The sequence below is a fragment of the Pygocentrus nattereri genome, chromosome 30, assembly GCF_015220715.1.
Source record: "Pygocentrus nattereri isolate fPygNat1 chromosome 30, fPygNat1.pri, whole genome shotgun sequence".
NCBI lineage: Eukaryota > Metazoa > Chordata > Actinopteri > Characiformes > Serrasalmidae > Pygocentrus > Pygocentrus nattereri.
The window spans coordinates 6,278,276-6,298,941 of NC_051240.1; the positions used below are offsets into that span (position 1 = coordinate 6,278,276).

Sequence of the window (20,666 nt, forward strand, 5' to 3'; positions counted from 1 at the left end):
GTAAATGTTGTACCTTTTTCTACGTATCTTTGCAGTGGCATTGGCAAATATCTAAATAAAATCATTCATCAGCATCAGCTCACAATTTCCATAATTGTGCATCCCCATAAAATATGGTTATAGAGGTAGATAAAAGAATAAGAGGAGCAAGAAACAGATTAAATATAGAAAAGGTCAAACAAAAAACTGAATAAAAATAAAAAAGAGATGACAATGTGGTCAAAATGGTGAGAATACTGGACAGAATAATGGGCAGAAAAATGATGGGAAGGAGAAAAAGGCCTAATCCTATTTCTTATTTTTACCCCTAGCCCTTGAATATTACCTTTTCCCTTTGAACTCAGCTAAAAGACATAGTGGTTGAAATCTTCCCTACGAAATGGGGCCCTCAAAAAAAAAGAACATCGCTTCATTAACAGGCTACTAGTGGTGCCCTGTCAGACTGCAGTGATTGCAGAGGATGATAAAGTTCAGCAATCTCATTGCTGGTCTTTAGCTACACTTAGGGCATCATATGCCTTCAAAGAAGGGGAGACACGACAATTATTTAACACCTACCCCTAATTCTTGGGTGATATAAAACTGAAGTCAGCTATTCACTAACTTCTTGTTTGAATGTTTCGGTTCCACCTTAAATGGTGAAGCAGTTGTGACATCATTTAAGGTGGAATGGGAAATGTAGCTAGCAAGCTATGGAGACATCAGTATACAACCCCATTTCCAAAAAAGTTGGGACACTGTGCAAAATGTATATAAAAACAAAATGCAATTATGTGAAAATCATTTAAACCCTATATTTCATTGAAAGTGGTACAAAGACAACATAACAAATGTTGAAACTGAGAAATTTTATTGTTTTTTGAAAAATATTTGCCCATTTTGAATTTGATGCCAGTAATACATTTAAAAAAACGTTGGGACAGGGCAACAAAAGGCTGGTGAAGTTGTGTAATGCTAAAAAAACACCTGGTGGTTTTGGGCAACATGTCAGTAACATGATTGGGTATAAACAGCATCTCAGAGAGGGTCTTTCAGAAGTAGAGATGAGGAGGGGTTCACCACTCTGTGAAAGACTGCACCATCAAATAGCACAACAATTCAAGAAAAACATTTAAACATAACATTAAACAGCAAATAACTTCTGCTTTTCATAATCTACGGTACAGAATATCATTAAGAGATTCAGAGAATCTGGAGAAATCTCTGTATGTAAGGGACAAGGCCAAAAACCAGTACTTGCTGGCCGTGATCTTCGGGCCCTCAGACAGCACTGCATTAATAACAGACATTATTCTGTAGTGGAAATCACTGCATGGGCTCAGAAAAACTTCTGAGAACTACTGTCTGTGAAAACAGTTCATCACTGCATCCACAAATGCATGTTAAAACTCTAAAACACAGAGAAGAAACCAAATATAAACAGGATCCAGAAGTGCTGCCACCTTCTCTTGGCCTGGTCTCATTTAAAATGGACTGAGGGGAAGTGGAAAAGTGTCCTGTGATCCGAAAAAATAAATATTTGAAATTTAATTTTGAAATCATGGACAATGTGTCCTCCTGGCTGAAGACCACTCAACTTGCTATCAGTGCACAGTTCAAAATTCAGTATTCATGATGGTTTAGGGGGCATTAGTGCACATGGCATGGGTGACGTGCTCATCTGTGAAGGCTCCATTAATGCTGAATGATATATACAAGTTTTGGCAACATGTGCTGCCATCCAGACGACGTCTTTTTCAGGGAAAGCCTTGATTAATATCAGCAAGACAATGTCAAACCACATTCTGCACGTATTACAGCAGCATTGCTCCGTATTAAAAGAATCTTGGTCTTAAACTGACCTGCCTGCAGTCTAGACCGGTCACCACTGATAACATTTGGCACATTATGAAATGAAAAATATGACAAAGGAGCCCCTGAAACTGATGAGCAGCTGAAATTCCATATAAAACAATAACAGAAAACATTTCACTTTCAGAACTACAATAGCATCTCCTCAGTTCCCAAACACTTACAGACTGCTGTTAAAGAAGCGGTGATGAAGCACAGCGGTAAACAGGCCCCCATCCCAGATTTTTTGGAACGTGTTGTTGGCATCAAATTCAAAATGGGCAAATAATTTTCAGAAAAAAAATAAAATTTCTCAGTTTCAACACTTGATGTCTCGTCTTTGTAGTATTTTCCTTTAAAAATGTGGTTTACATGCTTTTCACATCATTGCATTTTATTATTATTTACATTCAGCACAACTTCCTAACTTTTTTGGAAGTGGGGTTGTAATTCTATGGGTTGTCTATGCTTGTTATGAGGAAACCAACCATAATAAACTGAACAGCATTAAGCTGAAATAATATAATGGTTATCATCACATTTATAGGTTTCTTTGGATGTTTGCAGAGGCATCTGGAGTGTCTCTGAAAAACTTTCGTTTGTAGCCCTAACACTTCACCTTACTTACTTCTCCATCTTAACAAAAGTCAGGACACCCTACCTCTAGACATGAATGAGTAAAAATAGTGTACTAAGGGTTAAGCGGTAGAGGCGAGGGGTGAAATGGGATTGGAAAAGCGGGAGAGAATTGAAAAGGGAGAAAAGTAAGACAGTGAAACAAAAATAATTAAAAAAAAGGTGTAACAGATGAGAAAAATGTGTAAGGAGAGACAAATTAGGATCCTAATTAGAAAGGACTGTGATGAAGATGGAAGATCAAGGCCAGAAAATGATGGATGGAAAAATGATGGATGGAAGATGTTGATGGAAGCGTTCCGTATGCATAATGAGTAGTAAGGTCTCCAAGGTCTGATACTTCTTCCAGGTTCAGGTGCCAGCAATCTGCTTTCGCGAGTAGAAAAACTGCTGAGTTCTGCAGTTTGCTGTTTGGGAAAGACATCATCAGCTTAAGCGAGGCAATCAGTGGCTGAAACCATAGAGCTCCAATTACAGGCCTGGGGTCAACAGCACAGAAATCAATTCAGTTCCTCCTAAAAGCCAGAAAACCCTCAGCTCTCTGACCTGTTTTGCAAAGAACGTCTCCCTCCAGGGAGCATATTGATCAGTGTAAATTGCACTAGAAAGCGCCTACAACCTGAGGCAATGCAGAGCAATGCTTAGGAGGATGGAGCATCAAAATAAATCCTTGATAAAAACAAGATCCTTGCGTTAGTTCCTAATGCTGGGCTGAAATTATACTGCATACAGCTTTTTGCCTCCAGCCACGGATTCATAAATGTCCAGAGTGACAGTGTGCACAAATCCCAATGGAAATGGTGTACTGGAAGTGGCTGGAATCAAAAGATACTGTACGTGAGCTGCCTGCAAACCAAAGGCAATCTTGAGGAAGTGATGCAACAAGAGTGAATGTGACTAACAACACAAAGGAAGACTTACCTGAAGCTGCATCCAGGCCAGCATGTCCAGGGTGGAAAGGATAGGAGAACACAGAAGAGTTAAGGGTGAAGAGAAAAATAGAAGATCATTGACAAAAAGAGAAGAGAAGAGATGAAATTTAAGAAGTGAGGAGAATTGAGAAGAAAGGAGAATTGTAGAGAAGGTAAGACAGAATTGAGAAAAAATGCAGAGAAAATTTCAAATTAAAAAGTGAGGAGAATTTAAATGGATGGAGGAGAAGAAGGAAAAAAGATGAAAATTGAGAAAAGAATAGAGAATTCAGAAGAGAATAAAGGAGAATTGTTAAGAAGAGAAGAGAAGAGAAGAGAAGAGACGAGAAGAGAGAATTGACAGAAGAAAGAGAAAAAAGGAAGAGAATTGAGGAAAAGAAACAGAAAAGAGAGGAGAATTGAGGAGAATTGAGTAAAGAGAAGAGAGGCGAGTTGTTCAGAAGAGAAGACAGAATTGACAAGAAGAGAAGACGAAAAATGATAAGTGAGGAGAAAAGAGGAGAATTGAGAAGACAAAAGGAGAAGAGAGAAGAAAGAATATTAATGGGAAAAGAAGAGAAGGGAATGGAGAATTGAGAAGACAATTGTTGAAAAGAGAAAAAGAGAATACAAGAAGACAAAATGAAAGAGAAGAAAGGAGAATTGTTGAGAAGAAAATATAATAGAGGGGAATTGAAAAGAAGAGAAGACATTTTAGAAAAATGGAAAAGGAGAATGTTGAGAAGTGATGAAAATTTAGAAGAATTAAGAAGAACAGAATTGTTGTGAAGAGAAGAGAAGAGAAGAGAAGAGAAGACAAGAGAAGAAGAGAAGACAGAATATGTTAGACAAATCTAGCTTTTCCTGCTCTTGTTAAAAGCTGACGACAATTAAACACCATCTGACTTACAGGCCAATTACTCTTACTTGACACAGTCTTAAAAGTAAGTGGATTACTTTAAGTTCAGCCAACTCATTTCCTTTGACTAAGGTTCTGTATCAGTTGCGGCATGCCCAGGGACTTCACTGACTTTAAAAGAGAGTTCTTCAGAAGCTTTTTGTGTCGTTCCACAACGAGAGATCAGTTCCTCTTCATCAAATGCGCCAGAGAGCATTGCAACACTTTGAAGAATGAATTGACTCTAAATTAAAGCGGAACCTTTGGTTTTATCTTTGGCTTTTGCAAACAGATAAAGTTATCTCCAAGCCTGCCAGCGCTGCTACAGAATCTCATCATCCGCGAATGAGCGCAAACTTGTTAGGCTTTACAGCCGATGTGATGGGACTGTAAACTTCATGTGTTTCTTAACTCTCCCAGGTCCCCCATGGTGTATAGACCTTCAAGTGCATCATCTTACAATTTGTTTAATAATTTCTGACTCATAACTCTTTGAAAAAAGCTGAGAAATTCTGTGGAAAGTGTGGATTCTAAAGTTTTAAGCCACACCATCTGCATTTCATTGCTGTCCAATGAAAAAGATCTACATTTTTAGCAATTTTTACTTTTTTGCATCATTTGAGCTCAGCAGTTGTCTTTTACATTGTGTGAAAATTTAATGACGATTGGACCAATAGAAGTGCTCCAAAATTGTTCAGAATAAAAACATTGTCAAACATTTTCAAATAAATACTGTACGATTAATAAATAGCAAATGGTTCTTTCAAAGTCATTTTTAGTGTTAAATAACACTGATTAATTAACTTACATTGAAAGTAAAGAACGTTTTGCCCTATTACTATTTTGGAGATACTTGTTTTTTGTTGGACAGTGAGGATTTGTAAGTAGTAGATGTCATTATGATTTGAATTTGATAGAAAGTCAGTGGCTGTGCTCAAGTGCAAAGATTCTTGCCAATCCAATTGAATACATTCTGATTATAGATTAAGACTAATGTGTTTATATGCTCAATCTCCCAAAAATCTGGTGGAAAATCTTCATTTACCAGCACATTACAGGTAATCTGATGTTAAGTTACACACATGCACCATGTTACCATGACAATGAGCATCACGGGAGTCCAGTCAGAGTGAGATGAGCAGCAGTGAGCAGTGCCAGTGTTGTAAATTACTTTAAAACTATGTCAGTGTACATTCTGACAATGCATTTGTAACTATTTAACATCACAACATATGCAAAACATAAGTACATACGTTCAAATCTGTCGATACAAGTGTGAAGGTAGAAAACTGTGCAACTGCAATGTAATTACGAATGTAACTACAAACAATTAGTAATGCAATAATGCAATGTAAATCAGATTTGCAGCAAAATGGTAATAATAACAACTCTCGACTTCTAAGAAATAAATAGTAAATAATTCAACCTACAATATTTAATATTGTAGAACAATGTAAGTCACGAAACACTAAAATCAAAATCACTGTCTTGAACACACACTACAAAAAGTGGCTCATCAGATCTCCTTAAAAAGATACTTCATGTGGTAACAAGGAAATTAATAATGATTAATAAATAGCGAACGGTTCTTTCAAAGTCATTATTTAGTTAAATCACACTAGTTAATTTACTCGTTACCACTTGTTTTTTTAAGTAGATGTGACGAGCCACTTTTTAGTGTAGTTGAATAAAAGACACTCTTTCATAAACCTAAGTGGTCTTCCCTCCAGAATCTTATTGTGGATTTTGAATGATGGTTCTTTTGGAAAACTTAAAGTTGAACAAAAGATAAACAAGATATAGAATCCAGTCCCTTGTCTGTTCAACATCAGGCACAACAACATACTGTAGTTCCTAGCACTGACACTCAAAGTAGGCTAAATTTGGGCCAAGGTTGTTAAGAAGAAGATCCACACAAAACCGTTAGATCTTTGTCAAACTGCTTGTGTTGAAATGTTCTGGACTAAGATTAGCGGAGCTCTTTCTGGGTCAGCAGTTCTATTCAGAGCCGTGTCCTCACCTTCCACATACTGGCTTCCTTGCCATACACAACTGCCATGTTCTTGACTTTGTTCTCCTGAATGTTGCGCTTCTCCGTCTCGTTCAGCTCCTCTGACACAAAGCCCATGAAGGAGTTATCCGGCGTGTGAGCTGAGGGGAGGAAGGCGTAATGGACAATAAAGCAGAAGACATAATTAGCAAAGTGTAGTATATATAAAATTGTTCAATTATCCCTAAAGCTAACATATAAGCTCTTTTTAATAGTCTAACAAAAGTATTACTGATTAATTCAGACTTATTTGAAGGTTCAGTGATCAAATCTGACTGGATTGAACCAGCAAAACACAATTGTAAAGGGGTTCCTCAATATAATTGTTTGACAATACACAAAATGTATATTTATGGCTTATGAATGGTTTCAACATTATTATTATTAGAAAAAAAACTCTTAAAAATGGTTATTTTACAAGAGAAAGAAAGAATATGCTTAATTTTCAACTCCTTAAATGTTACGTTCATAAAGTAAAGAGCAGCTGGCATTTTCAAATTATCTTAAAAAAAAGAAAAAAGAAATTTGAGATATGGTGTTCATATTCAATATTCACTTGTTTATAGGCATCTGTTTTCCCTTTAAAACCCCTTAAAGGCTCAGTGCACTTACATTCCTCACAATTTTAACTACAGAACATACACATTAGTTTTGTAGTAGACACTGGATCATTCATTGTAGGCCCATTTACTGAAGTCTTGTAAGTGAAAAATATTGAGCAACATTTTAATCATCAAACCAGCATCTTAGCTAACAGAATTCTGCCCTTGACATTGTTTTACTCTTCATCTCTACATAAAAGCACCGAGCAGCAGCTGCTCTATTTGGAGTGAAAATGACTGAGGGAGAGGTAGATAACCTCCAGCAGCTTGTAGTTAAGTTTCTTGCTTAAGGGCATGGTAGCAGCGGTCAGAGGAAGGGCAGAAATTAGGACCTTCAGGTCTCCAGTGATCTGTGATATATTCCTTGGTAAATGTATATTGTCGTTGCCATATTAAACTCTTTTTACTTCGGCACCTTTGAAAACTCCAGCTGCCTTTTACACCAAGGGAATATTTTTGATGAATGGACTGAATAGAACTGGTTCAAAATTACTTGGAATAAAATCTTCTTACATTCATTTACATTAAAGTTAAAAATTCTCAATAATAAAATCTCTTAAATCTAACAGATCCTTTCCTTTGGCATCTCTAGTCAGCTGTACTTACGAAACATGGTCATATATTGTCTGGAGTTGAGGTTCCAGTACCCCCAGTTGGTTCTATAGCCGTGTAAGGTTGCATATTCCTCATGGTTATATGCCGGCTCTGTCCCAAACGTGTCTATTACCCGAATATGGCACCTTAGAAAACAAGAAACAGAGAAGAGAAAGAAAAATCATGATTTCATAACTGCACACAATGACTGCCTACTTTATTTTTACAGACAGTACATGGTGGAGCAATAAGGTAGGTGTTTCTAATAAAGTGGCCACTGAGTGGAAATACAAAGTGGACCGTAAGCAGAAGTACAAGGTGGGCATTTCTAATAAAGTGGCCTGTAAGTGGAAGTACAAGGTAGGTGTTTCCAATAAAGTGGCCAGTGAGTGGAAGTAGAAGATGGGTGTTTCTAATGAGTGGCCAGGAAGGGGAAGTACAAGGTAGGTGTTTCTAATAAAGTGGCCAGTGAGTGGAAGTAGAAGATGGGTGTTTCTAATGAGTGGCCAGGAAGGGGAAGTACAAGGTAGGTGTTTCTAATAAAGTGGCCAGTGAGTGGAAGTAGAAGATGGGTGTTTCTAATGAGTGGCCAGGAAGGGGAAGTACAAGGTAGGTGTTTCTAATAAAGTGGCCAGTGAGTGTATACTATTGAAGGTTGAATGCAAGTATGAAAAAAAGCCTTTTTTCCATACTCTGTAAACTGAGAACTGTATTTTTTTTTCATTTAATAGTGTTTACGTATGACATCTAACTCTTATTTCAAAAAAGTTATTCAACCTAAGAGCCTTTTAAGCTAAATGTGCAGGAACTCAAAGTAATCCTTGACCAATGTTAAGCTAGAGTGACACTTTTCTAATGAAAGACACTTGAAAACAGCTCCAACAAAGCAGTGAATATAAACAGCCTCAGAAAATTAAATCCTCAATTTCAGAAACCTGCGAGCTGTATACTTCAGTCAATTCTGCTAGTATAAAGAATGGATTGTCATTGGCTAAGCACACTTGTTCCTCACACTATAATCTAAAGCTGGAATGACAGGTTAGGGATGAAACACCTCACCCACAATCACTTCATTCAATCCCTGCATTGTGAACGGGCACATTCAGCCCCAGCCACCGCTGCGACACCACAGCACACAATAGCCTGAGTAGAGGTCAATACAAGTCTTTGAAATCACCTTCAAATCAGCTCAGAGATTCAAAGAGCCATCAAAACAAAGTCTCACAGCATAGAGGAGTCAATCAGGATCAAGGAACAGCACCACTCTCTCTGATACAGCAGTCTCCTGCAGATAAACTTGAACTCTTTTAAGAAGTCCCACTATCCCCAGCAATAAAAGAAGCACTATACTTTGATGTGATTTATTTCGCACTAGCAAATCTTAGAAACAAGCTGCGAAATACTGAGGAAAATGCAGATTTTAAGCTTTCAGTCTGTACCACATCTGTGTTTGTATGTAAACAAGGACATCTGTTTCAGAAGATATGGTATTTCAATGTGAATTTGATGGAGAGTTATTGTTTTGTATTGATGCATAAAACTTCATGATGTGGAAATGAGTGGAGATTCGAGTGTAAATGGTGAATCAGCCTCGGTGCGTGAAATCAAGTGCCACCCTAACAGCACCTCATTTAAATGAAACATGCCCAAACTCATGCAGATGTTTTAATAAGGAGGCAAAAAACCCCCCAAAAACTAAGCATTCAGTGGCTTGTGAGCCAATGGATTCGCTTGTAGGCGGAGTTTGAGTGAAGATTAGCACACTGCTTCCCCTACTAAGCAAACTTGATACTGTTAAAATTATGACCGCTGATAAGAATTAAAAGTGAAATAAACAAAACATCATAGTTTTTAAGACAGTAGAATAATGTGATTGTGTAATGTGATTATTTTCAGAAAATAACATATAAAAGTTAAACATAGTTTTATTGAGTGTATGAGATGCTTCTGTGTTAACTGTGGTTTGTATTGCTTTATTTTTGGGCAGGGTCAGTTCTTTAAAAGGAATAGTTGCAGCATTTGTTTATCCCAATGTGCATTTACTTTTGTACTGGATTACCATGTACACAAATTATTACTATTTCTATTCTATTCTATTCTATTCTATTCTATTCTATTCTATTCTTATTATTGCTTTTATAAGTGATATTGCTAATAGTTTTGGTTAGTTTAAGCCAAATGTATTTTATGCTAAAATTAATAATTCAAATTTCCGCAAATTAACACAGGATGTGAGTTTGATTGTACAGATTCTCCAAAGACAAAACTGATTAATAACATAGGTGTTGGTGAAATGTATCTGTGCTCATTTTACCGTCTGTTTATGTTTTAGTACAGTGCATGTTTTTTTTTATCATAATCTGACATTGAAAAAAACTTTTAAAATGTCAGAAGCACAGACTCAAATCTATCAATAAAGAGAGTATTTTGAATGTATATGCAATTCCTTGCATAACTGCGAAATTCCATGTGTAAGTTCATGTAATTCATTATACAAGAAAAAGCTAGCCATATAGCCATAGCTATAGCACTCCAGACTGCACTATCACACCTGGAGCAGCAGGGGAGCTATGTGTGGATGCTCTTCGTGGATTATAGCTCAGCATTCAATACCATCCTCCCTCACAAACTAGTGGTCAAACTGGGGTACATGGGGCTTCCACACACTACCTGCATGTGGATCAGTAGCTTCCTTTCTGATCACAGACAGAGGGTCAGAGTGGGCCACTATACATCTAGGCCCTAAGCCTCAGTACCAGCTCTCCTCCCCTGGGCTGTGTGCTGAGTCCCTTGCTCTATTCCCTCTACACACACAACTGCTCCCCTGTCCATCACAGCAACACCATGGTGAAGTTTGTGTATGACACCAGAGTGGTGGGGCTCATCTCCAAGGGGGAACGAGTTTGTCTACAGAGATGAGGTGGACCGGCTGTCTATATGGTGCAGGGCTAATGACCTGCTCCTCAACACCTCAAAGACCAAAGAACTCATCATAGATTACAGGTGAAAGAAAACAGAGATCCCACCATTAATCATCAGCACGGACTGTGTGGAGAGGGTGGCAGACTTCCTTTTCTTGGGAGTCCACATCAAGGAGAGCCTATCCTGGAGTGTGAACATCTCTGAGCTGCTGAAAAAGGCCCGGCAGAGACTGTACTTCCTGAGAACACTCAGGAGGAACAACATCACACAAAGACTGCTAGTGGCCTTTTACCATGCCTCCACTGAGATCATACTAACATACTGCAAGTGCGCATGGTACACCAGCTGCACAGCGGCTCAGAGGAAAGCACTCCAGAGGGTCATCAACACCGCCCAAAAGATCGTCGGCTGCCCTCTTCCCACACTGGAAGAACTACACAGTTCCCGTTGTCTCAAAAAAGCCCACAACATTATAAAGGACACCTACCATTCTGGTCATTAATTGTTTGAACTGTTGCCTTCAGGCAGATGGTACAGATCAAAAGAGACTCAAACATAGTTTTTATCCAACTACAATAACAACCCTCAATGCTGCAATCTGTAGATGTAGAAGTCCATGCTGGTGTGTGTTTAGATGTGCTGCAATGATGCTTTTATTTTCTATTTTAACCTAAATTATTTTAGAGACTCTTAAGTGATGCACTGACTGGAGAGCACTTTAAATTTCGTTGTACCTGTGACAATGGCAATAATGACTTAAACCTAAACCTAAAGTATAATAAACAGTACAAACTATGTAATTAATGAAGTCGTTCCATAATTATAGCTAAGCAATACTGCAAAATGACAGCAATAACTCTAAGCATAAGGGTAAATCATTGCTCACCAACTAACAAAAGCAAACACATGTTCAAATCTCATTAAGCATGAATTAAATGCTACAACTATTTCACATTTCATCTTTGCTGACATCTCAAAGAAACAAAGCTGAAGATGTGCTCTCTCTCCAACAGCTCAGATTCAAGATGGCACACAGTTCCGCACAACGTAAAGTCTTGTTTGATACCGACTAACATCTCCCTTACAAATATCAGCCTTTAACATCTGTGGCTATATCAGCTCTGTGATCTAAGAAGCAGCAGCGAAGAACCTACAAGGGGCAAGAAGAACATGCGTTACACTAAGCGAGTGCTAGGCGTGCTGGGGGGTTTTAAACATTGATGAGAGATGTTTCTTCTAGTTTTCTCCTCCGCTCACCATGACAGAGTCTTCAGGAAAAACAGATAAGACACCCCCTTTGGGAAACGAAGGAAGCAGTCTTAAAAGGAAGCGCTTTAGCTTTAAAACTCATTGCTGGAGTATCTGAGCGAGATCAGAGAGACACCAATCTAGGCTAAGCTGGCCCTAGACCCGCTAGGGTGGAAAAGATGTTTTAAAAAGATATTTCAGGAAAGGTTTGGGTTTAGAAGCTGAGTTGTTGCATAGACACTGCCAAAAGTTTGGGGACACCTTGCCTTCTTTTGATATTTCCTCAGTGATATTTGATTTTCACTGCAGCTCTGTGCTAATCTTTTGGATGGATTTATCTTCAACACTCAGCTTCTTGTTCATCAAATTATTGAAGACTCAGGGGAGAAATGAATTAAATACTCAGGTGAGAAATGCACTGTAGGTAAGATATATACTGAAGACTCGGGTAAGATATGTATTAAAGATTAAAGTGAGTTATGTATTGAAGACTCAGGTGAGAAACAGTAAAGACTCAGGTGGAATAGTATGGAAGATGAAGTGAGATATATATTGGAGAGATATATTGGATATATGTATATATATATATGCACCTGGAAGCTTCCTTATTTAATGTTCTGGCAAACGGCAATGTTTGTCACACCTTTGTTGAGGGGTGACCAGTACGTTACTTAGTTTCAGAAAAGAGAAGAAAAGAAAGGAAAATAAATTGCCTCAAAAACAGAGTAATTACCTCCAAATTACTCACAAAAGACAAAGAAATGAAATCCAAGTTGTGCACAAGTGTTTGCCCCTGGAACCTGTCGCACCCACAGCCGACCTTCCTCGTGCAATCACAGAGGAAGCGCCGTGTTTTTTGTTTGCCTTTCCTTTCCCCTTTCGCTAAACTCAGCCTTTGTTTGAGCACGCTGCACTTGGTGTCATCTTAGTTTGACGTTCTTCGCAGCAGTAACACTGTGGACCATCAACCATAACAGCGGCGGGTTGAACCTCGGTCCGGGCACCTCATTAGTAGCAACTGCATATTCTGTTGCCCCCTATATCTTTTTATTTTCGCTGGGTTTCAGTTCTGCACGTGGGTCTGCCTCCCCGCCATCCCGTAACAGAATGGTGTGACCACCATGGACCCAGCATGTTCTGTTACGGGACAGCAGGGAGGCAGACCCAAATGCAGAACTGATCCCGTTAAGTCTGCCCTGCAAAACCAGGGAGCAGTTATTGGCAGGCATGAGCAGCTGTTGCACAACATGATGCAGCAGCTGACCCTGCTGGTCAGAGCACAGACCGAGGGGGCTCAGCCTGCTAGTGCCAGTTCTAGTGCTGCTACTGGGGGGTGCTCTGGGTCTCATGCTGTCAAGGCCAGACTCCCTGGCAACATCAGACATCAGTCGCCTGGTGGGAAACACCTGGGCTTGCTCCGGTCAGGGGGACCAGTGAAGGGTCAGTCGTTCTTTTCCTCCACCTCAGGGCTCTTTTTGGGGGTGCAGCTTGCATAGGGTCACACTCATCATACCACCCTGCAGGCCTTCATTGACTCAGGAGCAGTGGAAAGCTTTCTTAACATCACGTTGGCCGCAGAGCTGGGAGAATATTGTACTGTATTTCACCCAAGCCCCACACTTACGACTGGTGCTGGGGTTCCCTTGGTTGAGGCAGCACAATCCCTGCATTGACTGGTCTATCCAGTCTGTGTATGTGTGGGGCCCCCGGTGCGACGGGCATTGCCTGGCTGACTCTTGTCCCCCCGTAAAGCACCCTCTCCCACACGTCCCACTAGGCCGGACCTCACAGCGGTCCCCAAAGAATACTGGGACCTCAAGCTGCAGCAAGCCACAGTTTTCACCAAGGTGGAGTTACAACCAATCTGCTTACAACCCCATCCGCATTCGACAGGGGGATGAGTGGAAGACAGCATTCATCACTCCCACAGGGCATTATGAGTACCTGGTTATGCCCTTCAGGTTAATGAACACCCCTGCAGTTTTCCAACGCTTCAAAAAAGAAGTCCTCTGAGAAGCGTTGGACCCCTATGTGTATGTCTACCTCGACGACATACTCATCTACAGCTGTTCCCTAAACGAACATGTCGGAGACCGCCTATACATCAAGCTGGAGAGGTTGGTGTTCTATGCTGCCACAATATCCTTCTTGGGCTTTGTGGTGTCCATGGCCACCCTGCGCATGGACCCAGCCAAGATCAAAGCCATGGTGGACTGGCCATGGACTGGCCATGTCCTACCTCTCTCCGGCTGGTCCAACGCTTCTTGGGATTTGCCAACTTCTTTCGGCGCTTTGTGAGGAACTTCAGTTCCGTGGTGGCACCCCTCAACGCCCTTACCCAGAAGCCCTTTTGTTGGACCAGCAAAGCCCAGAAGGCTATTGAGGAGATCAAGGCACAGTTAACATCCCCTTTGGTCCTCCAGTTGCCCGATCCTGAGGAGTTCCTGAGAACTCATTAGTAGCAACGGCAGCTGCGTATAGCATTGCCCCCTATATCTTGTTACCTTTTTGTTTTTGCTGGGTTTCAGTTCTGCACTTGGGTCTGCCTCCCCGCCGTCCCGCAACACATTCAGGTGAGATATATATTGGAGACTCAAGTGAGATAGTATCGAAGACTCAGGTGAGATACATATTGGAGACTCAGATGAGACTCGGGTGAGACACATTAAAGATTCAGATGAGATAAATATTGAAGACTCAGATGAGAAATTGTTATTTAATCACCACCTGGTAAACTAATTACACATACCCGTTCCTAATCCCTAAGTCACCCTTTTGCTTCTAGCCTAACGCCCTTTCCTGACAGCACCCCATTAATCAGGCTTCATAAAGCTCCCAGCTACTTTCATTAGCTTACTTTTATGACCCCATACCATCACCATCTCCACTTTATTAATAATGCATTAGAGAGGGCTACAGCCAAAAATTCCCCCTGCTCATTTCAATATCCACGTCTGTTTACAATCCTGAGTGCCAGTAGCAGGAGCGTTTAATCAAGGCCATGCGCTACAATCTGTGCTTCAGCATAGCTGGTTGCCTGTAGAAGTAGAGGAAGCCAGAGAAGATACCACAGGTTGGCCTTGTGGATAGATGCTGGACTGTAAACACAACAGAACTTTATGTGTAATAACATAATGTGCATTCATTCATTTATGTAATTTACAAATTCGTTTCCGGTTTAAGGTAAAATGTCAAAAACATACATTTAAATTTCACAGATCCCTCAAATAAATAAAATATAATTTTTTTCTATATATACAGCTTTCATTCTTTTCAGGTGACTCACTTTCAGTTTTTCTAATATACAGCCACATCTCCAAAATACGATGCATTATACAATATAATTGTATAAATACAGCTGCCATGTACATGTTGAAATGGCAACACCAAGTTAAAAAAAGAAAAAAAGAGACCTTTTTTGAAGCCAGAGAAGATTACATCTCTGTGTGGGCAATGTTGGATCAATATGGATCAATAGACTACATCAGAACATGAGCCAAGGCCTGAACCAAACATATACTGACATTGGAACCTGTTTCTAGTCAATGTTAGTGACGACACATGATATGTGAAAGGACAATGACTAACAGTTAACGTCTAGGGGTTTTTCCTCAATAGAAGGCCACTAATGTTGGTCAGTATTGATGCTAAACATGTGCAAGAAGATGTAATATTAGTAGCCAAGCCTAAAATTAAACCTACAAAAAAATGTTTCCAACTATTTCAAAACTCATGGGTTATAAAAAAGGTTGTGTGTGGTAAAGATCTATGTGTGTTTGCTTCAGAGTGAATTTTGTACTGTTTTGTGTGGGTTTGTATTTCTATAGTTTTAAAATCTGCATTAGCCATGTAATGTTTAAGGAAATATCTCAGTTGGAAATGGAAAACAGCATTGACAGCTCTATGCCAAGACTCTTTATTAAGAGACACTAGAAAAGGTGAAATATAAAGTTTTCTACAAGCTTCAAAAAAGCTTTTGATGTAATCAAAAACAGCCAAAACATATTGTAATTGTTGCACTAACATACTACTAGAGTCCCATAGGGGTGCCAGCAGAAACTAGCATTATAATAGAGGTATGTTTTCCTGCTTTTAATCCATGGCTCAAACTAAAGGCCTAGATCTAATAGTCATGGCTTACCATATATGCACACACACACACACACACACACACACACACACACACACACACACACACACACACACACACACACGTTAAACGTTCTGTGCGTATATATAGCCACAAATTAATATATGCTTATGGGGAGACTGCTTCTCCTCCCTGCTCTTGATTTTTAAGGTATAGAGAAAGCTGTTTTTCAGAAGTGAGAGGATCTTCCTTTATTGACAGCTTGCTTGTTTTATATATTTTACTTTATTTAATACAATGCAATCAGTTTTATAGTAAGTTTACATATTGTTCAGTGTCTGTGCCTATTGAATTGTGAGACTCATATTACAATATATGTTGTACTGTTACCCTGAATATCTAGATTTTTTATATTTTAAAAGTAAATATATATATATATATATATATATATATATATATATATGTATATATATATATGTTTTTTTTTCCACTGGGTGCTTTACATACTATAGAATTAAATGCTACCAATATGAGCTTTTGTAGTGCAGCAATAAGCAATGAGAGTAATGAGCAAACCTTAACCTAATAAACACTCACGTTATAACTAGCAAGAACCTGGACTTGCAGCTGGTGCAACTGGAGCCTTTCTTTAAGGCTCCTGGCGAGATAATACCAACAGCAAAGCTGCTCCCTGTTTCACGCCACTTTCAGTCAATGCGTCTGCTGTTCTCAGAAGTGTGAGAGCGAGGTGGGGGTGTGTGAACGTTTGTTGATGAGCATGTCTGTATCGCCTGGATCGATAAACACTATTTACACCGTGAAGCTGACAGCAGAATAACAACAATAATCTGTTGACAGACACGGCTAAAAGGAGCATGAGTCGCCGGCTCTGCGCACACATATACGAACTGTTTCTGTGGCTGTGGTGGGAGTCAAAGAGAGAACCAGAGAATCGCCCGCCTGGAGGGACAGGAGCAGTTACAGAGGAGTGAGAATTAGAGAGAGAGAGAGAGAAACTGGTGGCTTGATTAAGCAAAGCTCTAATTAAAGTGATTCAGCTAATCACTGTCTTGTGTAAGTGAGAGGGCTTTGAAATGAAGCCAGTCAGAGCAGAGAGCAGGAGGAAATTTAGCAGCATGGAAGTAGAGATACTGAATAGAAAAGCCTTGAAAAAACCTGCAGTGAGAAATGCACCTCATTTGGTTGTATACCTTGTCTGGTGCAGAAGAAAGAACCCTTCATTTATTTCATTTTCAGTCAAAACCACCATTAAACATAAGTTATTCCTTTTTCAGGAGATATAAGAAAGGAGAAAGTCAGTGAGAAATAATTAGGAAAAAATTCAAGAGTTTCTAAAACTTGACTTCAAGAAATGATTAAAAGCCACAGAGAAAATGTTCTCCTAACAACCACCTGGAAGGCCTGGTAGACACCAAAACTGCCACCTTCAGATAAAGAGCACTTAAAGCTTTAATCTTTGAGAGAGAGGAGAAAATCAAGCTGCTTCAGATCTAAAAACATCCACAGGTGTTTCTGTCCATCATTACACTGTGAGAACCTTAACTCACAGCGCTATGGCTCTGCAAGGATGTGTAGCTGTTCAAGAAGCCTCACTGAGAAAAGGAGACAAACACATGAAACAAACAAGCAATGGGCTTCTTCTATGGGCAATGGGCTGACCACCCCAGAATCCAGACCTCAGCATCACTGAACGTGTTTCAAAAAATGGTCAACCAACTTCTAAGACTGAACTTTGGAGGTGTGTCTGCAGATTCTTTGAGAAACTGAAAATGTGTCTCCTGAAAGGAATGGAAGCTGCAATAAATGTAAAGGATGACACACTGAATCCTGGAGATTTACACGTTGCTGTTGTTAGTTTGCTGCTTGTTGAATTTCCCATAGTTCTCCAATAAGTTTATTGTACTGAAGGTGTTGAATGTATTGCTTTAAAAGTCATTCAATAGCTGTATTGGAACAAGAGCTACATTAGAGCAACATACACTACACAGCCGCTGGGCTTCATCCTGCACTACAATGATTAATTCAAACAATGTATCTCCATCTAGTATTTATGTAAGAGTCTATAGTTTAAAAGGCTTTTCTAAGCTTAATTCTAATCCTAACCTTCATGAAAATGTTATCCCTGCTTCTTTCCGGTTTTACTTCAATATAAGGACATGGCTTTTCTGAAAAGGTGCAAAATATAACAAACACACAGAGAGAAGAGTCTGATACTGACTTGTGTTTCTTTAAGGAGAGCCCCATGTGCTGTTTCATCTGCTGCAAGCCGTGGTAGTCTGTGTAGATGAGGTCAAAGGGCAGCGGCCCTGTCAGTGGACAGCTTCCTCTTCCTGGGGGCACACCGAGAAATCTGAAGGGGGCAAAAAACAGGGGATTCAGGGGGTCTTATTTCATCTTATAAGTTCATACAGTGTGTCTTGCTGGTGATCAGGGTTACAAGGAGCATTCCCAGTGGGCAGCTATATCAGTTGGTCCAAAAACTGAGAGAGAGAGAGAGAGAGAGAGAGAGAGAGAGAGAGAGAGAGAGAGAGAGAGAGAGAGAGAGAGAGAGAGAGTGGCTCACTCACTTCCTTAATGCACCTGTCAACACTTTTGTCAAGCAAAATAAAAGGACTAAGCCTGAAATGGCAAAACATTAAGCTTTTAACCATCTTTTAATAATTATAAGAAATCATTAGTCAGTAGATTAGCAAGAATCAAACAATTTGATGCAGTAAGTCATTGTGAGGGTGGTGGGAGGTTGCAGAGAGTCTTTCATGGAAACAAAGTCAATATTGTTCCACTCAGCTCCACTGATGGCATCAAAAAGCTGAAAAACATTGCTGAGCTACTTTGTGTGTAATGTGAGACCAAATGTTCTCTATAGGGTTAAAAGCTGGACCAAAATCATCAATAAAAACGATATTATTTTGGACTTGGCTCATGTTATTTTTATTCATTCATTCATCATTATTTAGCATGGGAGTGTTTACTGCATACAACCAAGTGCACAGAATAAAAAAGACAATGTTTTCATTCAGAAAACAGATTGGCTTTACATTTCTTAAAAAAAGATCACTTGAGCAAAAGTCAACAAGATGGAGAAAGTTTTGCCATTAGTTGGACAATTCTTAGGCCCAATCCCATTTCGCTTTTTGCCCCTACCACTTAAACCTTAGCCTTCCGTTTTGCACGTTCAAACCTTGGGGTAGGGTGGGCTCAATTTAGTGGCGATAGAGGGGTAGGGCAAAGTGATAGGGATGCATGGCCCTCCAAATAGAGGTTTTTCAGAGACACACTCCAAACATTATGTTGGACTGTTATAAGAAAAAAGAACAATTGGCAAGATGGCTCTGCGAGCGACCAAAGAAACCCACTAATGTGAGTATTTTCCCCATTGAAGTGAAGTTTTCTCAAATTAAAAATGATGTCGTTGGAGCCTTTTCCTTTAAGATATGGTTTACACGATTTCCATATCATTGCATTCTATTTTTATTTACATTCTGCAAAGCGTCCCAACCTTTTTGGAAATGGGATTGTATAACCATCTACAGCATATTCTCCATCAAGCTGAAGAACAAATTTGTGCTAAGATGGTTCTTTGCATGGTGAAATGGTTCTTCAGCTTGATGGAGAATGTGCTGTTATGTGGTTCTACTGTATATAGACTGTTTTTGAAAGGTTGGCACCAAAAAGTGTTCTGCTATTGTCACTATGTCAAGCCTGTGACTGTGTTGTGCTATGCAGATCCCTTTTCAAAAAGGTTCTATATGGAACTATCCACAGGATATTCTCCATCAATCTGAAGAACTGTTTCATGCTTAACTAGTTCTTTGCATGGTGAAACGGTTCTTCGGATTGGTGGAGAATGTGTTGTTATATGGTTCTATAAGTTTCTAGAACCTTTCTGAAAATTGTTAAAAGGGCAAGCCCAAGCAGAAATTGCCCAGAATTCCATCTCAGCTACTCAGAGTTCTATCCCTTCATGCAGTCTTTCAATCTCTTCTCCTATTTCAATCATATGTTGACGGCATGGTCTAAACTAACTATGCCCTAGTTTACGACAGTGTTGGGATGCTGTGCCAAATGTAAATAAAAACGAAATGTGATGATGTGCAAATCATTTAACTCTCTATTCCTTAAAACTCTAGTGCTGTTAAAAAAATGATTCTAATCCATCTCTGGGTATCGAGTTCATCAAGGTCTGAAGGGTCAACAGGCATTAACCCTTGGACAGTAGCTAAACATTGTCTGCCATAGGCATGAAGGCAAATCTGAAATCATTCACACTGTATTGTTTCCTGTGGCAGCAGTTTGTGGTTCAACCAAAAGCCGTTCTGAAGAATGAAGAGGCTCTTTTAGGAAAATGAGGCTGACCCAATAGAGGCTGAGGTCACTCATCATTAAGAAGTACTTATAGGCGTTTTTACTCAGCTGTATTATGGTGTAATGTTGGCACAGCATCACTGGGGCATCAATTATTTATATGCTACAATGTTAACCCAAAGATTTGAGAGTTTTATTTTTTACTTTTCAAATATGTATAATATAGTATATAATTATAGATTAGATATATAGAGTTGCTGAGTCCATAATTCGTTTTACATTTAAGTCATAGACAGGTTTCTATCTGCATGTTTTTCTGTCCATTTTCATTTCAATCACAATAAAAGAAATGTGAGACGTTAAACAACAATAACTTTTCATTGACTTAATGTCATCATACCATAACAAAAACACCCCTTCTTCGCATACAAATGCAAATGTGGTGTAGATTAAGAGTTCCGAACCACTTCTTCGCTTTTTTCAATGTGCTACAATTCAGAAATAATTCATATAATGTGCTTTTGTTATCTCCAGTGAACTTTGAGGCATAACACTCTAG

At 39.4% G+C, this 20,666-nt stretch overlaps 1 protein-coding gene across 1 annotated transcript in view; it reads right to left on the bottom strand.

The window, feature by feature from the left end:
• LOC108424797 (alpha-1,6-mannosylglycoprotein 6-beta-N-acetylglucosaminyltransferase B-like) overlaps positions 1 to 20,666 on the bottom strand; it is a 239,736-nt gene that overhangs the window by 28,221 nt on the left and 190,849 nt on the right. Inside the window, exons 9-12 of the mRNA XM_017693034.2 lie at positions 18,021 to 18,152; positions 7,534 to 7,667; positions 6,296 to 6,426; positions 3,388 to 3,393 (exon numbers count right to left, since the gene is read on the bottom strand). Of these exons, the coding sequence (XP_017548523.1) occupies positions 3,388 to 3,393; positions 6,296 to 6,426; positions 7,534 to 7,667; positions 18,021 to 18,152 (403 nt within the window). The remainder of the gene's footprint in view (positions 1 to 3,387; positions 3,394 to 6,295; positions 6,427 to 7,533; positions 7,668 to 18,020; positions 18,153 to 20,666) is intronic.